The sequence below is a fragment of the Myzus persicae genome, unplaced genomic scaffold (assembly GCF_001856785.1).
Source record: "Myzus persicae strain clone G006 unplaced genomic scaffold, MPER_G0061.0, whole genome shotgun sequence".
NCBI classification, from domain to species: domain Eukaryota; kingdom Metazoa; phylum Arthropoda; class Insecta; order Hemiptera; family Aphididae; genus Myzus; species Myzus persicae.
In genome coordinates, this window is record NW_019100559.1 from 394705 (window position 1) to 403686 (window position 8982).

The window sequence follows — 8982 nt, forward strand, 5'->3', positions numbered from 1 at the left end:
ATTTGGCTCTTCTCAAAATCTACTGTTTTTATTTTTATTGTTAGATTTGTAACCGGCTAAATGTGATTTTAGAAAACAAAATATTTACCTATGTTTACCTTATTCTTAATAAGGGAACGTTGCTACACTCGTAAATTATATTCTCACTATATCACCTATAAACACGTAAAAAAAACAAGCGTACGAGCAGCGCAATATTATAATAATTATTATCAAAAGCGATGTATTCTAATTTTGTCAATTGAATAATAGACAGACCTAATAAGATTGGGTAGGTAGTATAATTGTAGTAATGAAAGAGTGAAAAAAAACTCCTATAAACGCAACTGCCTTCAAACACTCAAACGTGGTTTCCTCGTCCGGTAGCTCAGCGGCTATAAACGACGACAGACACGGCCGCACAGCGCGTCGCACGATATATACAGTACTCACATTTATATATATTAATAATAATTTCGAGTACTTTGAAGTTGTGAAATATTTCACGCTCAGTGATCGTTCTATCGTGTTGGGGAATAGAAACGTAATGACGGATGACCGCCGAACGAACCGTGACGAGCCGAAATTAATGACCAACGAGACACTTCAGCTGACGTGTTGCATCGTGAAACAGTACGTTTTATAAACACAAACGCAATAATAATAATAATAATAATCATAGAAGTAATGAACGATCTTATAGTGGCACTTTTCGAAACAATAAGCCGGGAGGACCAAATTGTGGATAATGTGAGTGCAATAATATTATTGATCGTAATAAGCCGAGTCATTATATCAATATTATGTATGCAATAGAATATAATATTATAAATAATATATTATAGATTTATAGCCATTAGCGTCCTGGATTTGAAATATTTCACTTGAAACGGAAAAATTCACTCTTCTTGAAATATTTCAATGAAATTATGAAGAATATAATTGCTTCTTTTAACTTTTTCCAGTGATAGATGATTATTAATTATGTATTGACTACACACAGAAAACACTGTTAGTAAATATATACTCAGTTATCAACCAAGGTTTACCTACGAATTCGGAATTCCTATACTATGTTAATAATAATAAATTAAGTTAGTAACTGTGGATAACTGTATGAGTATATAAAATATGGTCTATTCCTGTTAATTGTATTATAATTTATAAAATAACATATAAGAAAAACTAGAATCTTAAGTGATGAAAAATCAACAACTTTGTACTATAATGTAATGCAGTAATATAATTTAAATTGTTATAGGTATACTTATAAAATGCATATAAATTTATAAATTTATAACACTTTAACACTTAACGCTACTATAATTTATAAATAGGGGGACGAGGTGACCGAGTGGTCTGACTCTTCCGCTGCGACGCAGCCGGTCGCGGTTCGATCCTCGGCCACCGGGCGGCATTTTTCTCCGGACAAGTCGCGGTGACCGGAGAGCAAGTGCTGCCATCCCCCACCCCCGGGGCATGGCAGAAACCTACGGGTGCCCCATTCGAAATTCTGCCAAAACAAACACACACGTGTTCCCCCTACCGTTCCAAAAACCTACAAACCATCAATACAAAAACCTACAGTACCTACTAATAGCTAATGGCCACAGTTGCCGGGCTCAGGATCAATTAAAAAAAAAAAAAAAATTTATAAATAAGAATATTGTATAAATATAATATAGTTTTAAATAATTATGATAAAATTAATAATAACATCAAATGTTTTTTTTTTAATGAGTTTTAAAATATGTTTTGATGTTGAGTTGGCTTATGAGTTTGTAACTCAACTAAAGTTAGTAAATGTTAAAAGTTAAAATTGTTATGTTATAGATTTGTTTAAAACTGCTACATTATTATTGATAGATGGTAATTGGTAACTGTAAATATTATAAATTTATAAAGTTCAATATAAACATATACTTTTTTTATAATTTATCTCAAACCTAACAACTTGTTTACGTAATAGTGTTGATTAAATATTTACAATATTAAACTTGCTGTGATTATTAGGGAAATTATTATGAGAGTGAAAAAAAATGTAAAATCAATACTTAATTAGTGCATTTTTTTTTAGATTTTTTTAAAAGGTTGTTGATTTTTATAATTTGTTAGATTGTTTCGTTGTTCATCGGGATCGGACCAAGAAAAGGGTCAAGGTTTTCTGATATGTTCATTCTTAATCAAGTACAGCATATTGAATATGTCTAAACTATAGCCTATATATATTATATATATAGTATATATATGTTAAAGATTTATAAATTATTAGAAAATTTAAAATAACGTATTTTCAACATATTTTAATAGTTTTATACTTTTATGATTATGAAGCGAATATTTCAAGGTTTCTTAAAGCATAATATTATCAAATTATAATCGTATTTTGAACTTTTAAAAACCTAAAAATTCGCTCTTAAACTTATGACACCAAAAAACACATTCTATTATAGAACCAATACAAACAAATATAACAAAAAAAAAATAATATTGATTACTGAATTATTTGAATAGCATGTTAAAACACTTAAACCAGTATGTTAGGTACTAAATGTAAACAGCTGATGATACTAGTATTCTATACGAATATTATTATGCTGATAAAAATTCACAGTGCGTTAGTAATATTATTTTTAGTACAGTGAAATGATTCATAATACATAGGCGTTTAAACGTATCGTATCACAGAATCAACTCAATTTAATTTAGATAGGTAACACATTTAATATTTAATTTAAATATATTTTGAATATAAAAGATTTTCCATTCGAGTGTTTTACTGTTTACTTTCAAGTAAGTTTAAAATATTGATCTATGCACTTTAATTATTACTAAGTATGACCATATTAATAGTTTATTAGTTACTTAAATAATAATAAGAATAAAAAAAATGTTTATGTTACAGTTCATAATAGCTATATACCCCTCAGATTCTAGTAAACAATATTCATCTATGTATACAGTTCTTATATACTTATTAAATAAACACAGCAATACCTACCATAGATCTGATACTTAGTATAAGGTATAATATTATGGTACCTACCTTTTTATAAACTCAATGATATTTTTGCTATTATACTCTTTTTATAAGATAAAATTCATAATATGACCAACATTTAAAATCATTTGTATAGATTAGAATTTTTTCAATTATATACTCTATTATTCAATAACTGAAACTAACAATATTTGTTTTGTTATGATTAAGTAACTGTATTTAAAGCATTTTGTATATTGTCAGTTTTTTTAAATGAACAACTATGTATTGTAATAATAAGTATGTTCTTGAGTACTTACACGCAAGAGTATTAAGTACAGTTTATTTAAATAATGTAAAAAAAAAGATAACACTATGATGTAGTAAATAATCCCAGTAAATAATAATTACTTAATCGTTGTCTGTTCACAAAATATTATAATGAAGATTGTCGAATGTGAGTTCAATTTACTGTTACTAACCACTAATCCGTGTTCATATTGTATTTAGTTGTTTAATCTAAGAACAACGTAACAATTAAATTTAATGTAGCAACTAAATTAATAAAAGTACGTTTTATAGATTTTAACACAAATATGTCGAAACCCAAGATATTATTGTCACACAATGATTTTTTACCAGCAATCATTGACCAATTAATTAAAATGTAACGTATATTATATTTAATTTAAATCATGGTTGTATAATATTGTTGTAATTGCAGAACAATAAGTATATTGTAATTAAATCTAATATATAAGTATATAACTTGATTATAGGTTTGAAGTAAAAATAATCAACAAACATATGGTCGATTCAACTTATCAAGATCTATTAGATAACATTCCTGGTGCGTTTGGATTGATTATATCTGGGAATAACATACTTGTAGACGAACATTTGATCGAAACAGCAGGTAAATTAACAATAATTGTGGACTATGTATAATAATGAACAAAAATAATAGCTTATAACCTTATTATAGCTTAAATTATGGTTCCTAAGGAAACAACTTAAGACGATATTTTATATATAACATTTGAATAACGCATTTCCTTAAAAAACCAATCTGTACAACCAAAAAACCATTCCAAAAATGTACTATTATTATTTATTATTATTTGAATCATTACCTTATTACCTTTGTATGATTATTATGACAAAATATAAAATATAATTCCCCCCTACGGTTAATGATTCTAGTGTCAAATGCATAATAATAAAGAATAAAAAAATGATGTGATTATTTTAATGATGTACTAGAATGATCGTTTGAAATAGTAAACTAATGTACCTACCTGCTATAAAAAAAAATTAATAAAAATAATAGTATAGTGAATGTATTTTAAATTAGTATAGGTAATAAGTTATATTATGTGTATTACATATACAAATTAATCTAAACTTGTATTGGACTGTCAAGATTTAACTATTACAATTGGAAAATAATTTCAGAATTTTCGTGGTTTTGACAAATTTTGTTAACATAATATGGACTTCAAACGTTTGTAAAAAAATCGTGTTTCTTGTCTTTTAAAATATTTTTAAATAGGTAGGAATAGTATTAATCTAGTAAAGTAACTTATGTGAGATCTTGGATTAAATTTTCAATTTAAAAATTTTAAGAATTTATAACGACAAAATCATTTCCAAATTTTCATAGTTTTGACAAATTTTGAAAAAATTTAACTTTAGGGCAAAGATTTTTGATATTTTTTTATTTCTTTAAGAAAAACTTATAAGGATTTTTTTTTTTAATTTCCAAGTTTTTATATGATAAACTAATATTTTAACATGCATACAACACATAAATAAAAAAAACCCACATTAAATATGTATCTATAGACTATAAGTAGTTCAAAATGAGCCAAAATATTTCAAAATTTACATCAATCTTGTAAAATACGGTACTATGAATTTATTAGTAAAAATGTAACCATGGTTAATTTTTAAATTACGATGGTAAAATATAACAGTCAACTTCATAAATCTACATATTGTCCAATAGAAATATATAAAAATGTATGATAAAATATATTGTAAATTCCAGGTCCTAGTCTTAGAGTTGTCAGTTCAACATCTATGGGTTATGAATGTATCGACACAAATGCTCTAAAAAAAAGAGGTATCGTATTAGGAAACACTGTACACGCTACTACGGATAGAGTGGCAGAACTCACAGTTGGTCTATTAATTGCAACGGCGAGACATTTTCTTGATGCAAACCAACTGTTGAAATCGTACGTTTCAAACATCAGTAGTATACTTTTGATTTTTACGTAGTAAATAATTGTACAATTATCAACGCAAATGAAAAAAAAATATTAAATATTTTGTTGAGAAGAAACAGTTTAAAAAAAAAATGTACAATTCATCGATTGTGAATGCTACAATAATTATATAGATTATTTATATTATTATGAAGAAAATAGTTAGTCATTCATTCCCCAATAATAATACAACTCGCCATTAATATGTAATACGAACAAAAAGTACAATTTAAATGCGATTTAATTGACTTTATTTAAACCTGTAGGTATGCGCTATTAGGTACGACCAGTGCAGTCGTTGTAGTAGGTAGTGTATAATAATAAATAATGATATATTAATAACAATGATGAACATTCGTACGATTTTAGAGGTAAATTGCCAACATCACTTGGTACGGGCCTAACGAATTCCGTAGTCGGCATAATTGGCTGCGGAAACATTGGCATTGAGGTGGCACAAATGCTGAGCGGGTTCAAATTGAGTGAACTTCTGTACACAAGTCGTAAACCAAAGCCCGAGGGTAAGAGTGTGGACGAAACAATTTCTATTTTAAAATACTGTTCAGTTTGAATGGTTAGTTTTTTTTTTGTGCCATCAGTGGAATGTCTTGGAGGACAATTGGTGTCGACCAACGATTTAGTTGGACGCAGTGATTACATTATTTTGGCCACAGTTTTGGTGCCCGAAACCATGCATATCATAAATAAGGATCGAATGGCACTAAAGAAGCCGAACGCTGTGATAATCAATGTGGGCCGAGGCAGTGAGTACAGTTATTTACGGAAATAAGTAAATATTAATATATAACATTAGTACGAAACAGGAACCGAATATTATTGTGTTGGTATGTATTATATCAACAATGCACAACAACTCGGAAATAACTATAATAAAATTTGAATGATGCGTGTTACTGGTCTCTGATAAATAAAAACCCGAAGATTGAAACGTGAACTCAATTACAATCTGATATGTTAAAATATCATTTCCATAACTTTTATTTATGTTTCAATGATTGAAATAAAAAGTTATGTTATTCTGTCGTAGTTATGTTAAAAAGTAAAGTTGTTTTTTCATAATTGTGAGTTTGTGATATAACAAATTAACAACCTTTTTTGAATAAACTTATATTATATCCAGACCAATTTATTTTATTTTAGTTAAGTGTATACAAATTAAAAAATTAATATTAGGTAGTACAAATATTGTTTTTTTTATACTCAAGTAAGACCTCAATTCCGGTATCCGTATTATTCTAACGATAAAGCTGTTATCGATATTAGTCAATTACCTAACACTTAGGCTCGTAAGTCCTCGTATCTTTTTTTTTTTCATTTAAAATTATTAACCATTACCTATGTACAATGTAAAAATGATGAGCTTGAAAGTATCGACAATTATTAAAATAAGTCAAAAACCATATAGTGTCTAAGATCCAAACAAGAATTTTCACTTATGTTCAGCTAAACGCAATATTATAACTAAAAGTAATATTATGTAAAACCAAAAACTGTAAAGTTAATGCACGTTATTTTATAGGGTTAATTAACCAAGATGATTTGGTTGATGCATTACGGACCAAACGTATTCGTGGAGCCGGATTAGACGTAACGACTCCAGAACCTCTTCCACTAGACCATCCTTTGATAACAATGGATAACGTTGGTAAGAGTTTTGTTGCAGTAAGTTTTAATATTGTGATAAATAATTATTTAACACACGGTTCACTTCGAATTTCGTGGAGACATTATTCGGAAGAAATAGTGTCCTTGGCACCGATAATGACCATTGGTTCCATGGTCCATTTCGTAAACTGTTATAAATTAGGGTTAGATATGTATTATTGCTAAGCAATATTTTGACTAATCTGTTATCCGGATTATAATTTATTGAATTATTCAAATTTTGGATTCAATAAGCGTATTATCTGGATTTTTGTAATCAACCCATTATTCAAACTAAAATGAACTAGAGGTAAAATTTAGAAACCGGAAAGTTTCTGTTTCTAGTCCTTTTAACTTTTACGGTATACTAGATACGTGATTCTAAACCTATAACATTAAAAATATTTAATTAAAGAACTGTAAAAGACGAATGTGTCCACATTTATTAATATAATATAATACATATTATTTTATACACATGAATACGTAAATTGCATTTTAAAAATAATAGAAAAATATTCTTTTTTAATGCATTATTAAAAATTTAAAAATATAAAAGTTGTGTTATAATAATTAATATAACATTATAATAAAATTAAGATTGATTTAGATTTATAGCATTAATTGTATCTACGGATAATTATAAGCCTTTGGTAATAATTTATACCGTTTATTTTAAGGAATTTGTTTCAATCCAAATCAATCTGGATTGGTAATTCAAACATGGAGTGATCAGGATTCAGTGATCAGCACTTGTTTCTATGCATTTGCATAATTGTACTTTGCAACATTGCAACATTGGGTGACTGTATCGTATGTTAGCTCTAAATATATTCCATAAAATTGTGAATTTGTCAATGAAAATAAAATATTCTGTTATGCATAGGTATTTTTTTATATTTCAACCTTCAAGTATATTTTAATTTTGGAGATTTTCGACCCTTTATTTTAAATTTCATTAAAAATGTGTCATGAAATTGTTATCAGAAGAATAAAGTTGAAACAAAATAAAATTATTGGATAAATTCTTTTAACTGATTGGTGAGCTCTGAACTTATTTGGTTATTTATTTTATTATAAATTATAATACTTATAATAGTTAGAATTTTATTATCCTGTATAAAAATATTTTTTTACAAATGAACATATTTTATAACTTATTATCTTTTCAAATTACATTTTATTGGTATTATAAAGCCACGTATTTGAGAGTTTTGGTTAATCCCAGAAACGAAAATGACTAGTAATTAAGCCGATACGTATAGTCTTACGTACACATAACACGCATTTATCTACACCCCAACCCTGTCCTAACGTATATGTGTACTTGAAATAATTAAGTATGAACTATAAATTATGAATAATATTATTTAAAAAATACTTAACTACATGGTTATATTTTGTTTTGATGTTTTTAGTTTTACATAAATATTACAACATAAAAAAGTTAGTGCATAGTTAAAAATGATTACCTCTGCAAAAAATAATAATTATTTTCAATTTGCGTGTTCATTTTTTAGTTATCCTACCTCATATTGCTGGACGAAATACTATTGAAGCTGCTATGGAAAAAGCACAGCTTACTATTGATAATATTATTGCAGTATTCAATAACCAACCGATGCCCTGTGAAGTAAAATTATGACAGTATTTTTTTTTTTTTAATTGTCTGACACAGTTATGTACAACAAGCATGCGTACAAATAATTTACATGATAATGTACAAATAAAAATAAATACTATACAATAAATCAGTAACTTGCTTTTTTTTATTCAAATAACAAATTATTCTAAAAAATTTAAAGTACATATTTGAAAAACGAGATTCATAAAAATGTAATATTCATGTTGAACATAAAAAAAATTAAGATCAGCAACTTGAAATCACTCACTTCAAAGCTTACAGTTTGCTATTATTTATTATTATATTTCAATAAACGCCTACAATAGTTTTTACCTCAGTTCTTTCGTCTCAATTTTTTTAAGATAGACACTGTAGGAGATTTTAATAAAGAAATACAATTTACTGTAAAATTAATTACGGTTGTTTAGTTGTTCAAAAGCTAAGTATCAGTGAAGTCAATGTCC

At 27.1% G+C, this 8982-nt stretch overlaps 1 protein-coding gene across 7 annotated transcripts; it reads left to right on the plus strand.

Moving 5' to 3' along the window:
* Positions 1–492: 492 nt before the first annotated feature.
* On the plus strand, positions 493–8648 carry LOC111033059 (glyoxylate reductase/hydroxypyruvate reductase-like). 7 transcript variants are annotated; one of them, XR_002604368.1, is made up of 9 exons: positions 3386–3416; positions 3542–3626; positions 3739–3875; positions 5010–5199; positions 5599–5750; positions 5829–5993; positions 6770–6895; positions 7575–7935; positions 8415–8523. XR_002604368.1 is itself a non-coding variant. In XM_022313674.1 (8 exons), coding segments are annotated over exons 2-8 (906 nt in total). In that variant the 5' UTR covers positions 493–612; positions 683–727; the 3' UTR covers positions 8532–8648. The 7 variants fall into 7 exon arrangements, 6 of the variants coding, with proteins under 6 accessions (XP_022169366.1, XP_022169356.1, XP_022169348.1 ...); XM_022313674.1 differs by lacking the exons at positions 3386–3416; positions 3542–3626; positions 7575–7935 and adding exons at positions 493–612; positions 683–729 and having other exon boundaries at positions 6770–6912; positions 8415–8648; XM_022313664.1 differs by lacking the exons at positions 3386–3416; positions 7575–7935 and adding an exon at positions 633–729 and having other exon boundaries at positions 6770–6912; positions 8415–8648.
* Positions 8649–8982: the final 334 nt, after the last annotated feature.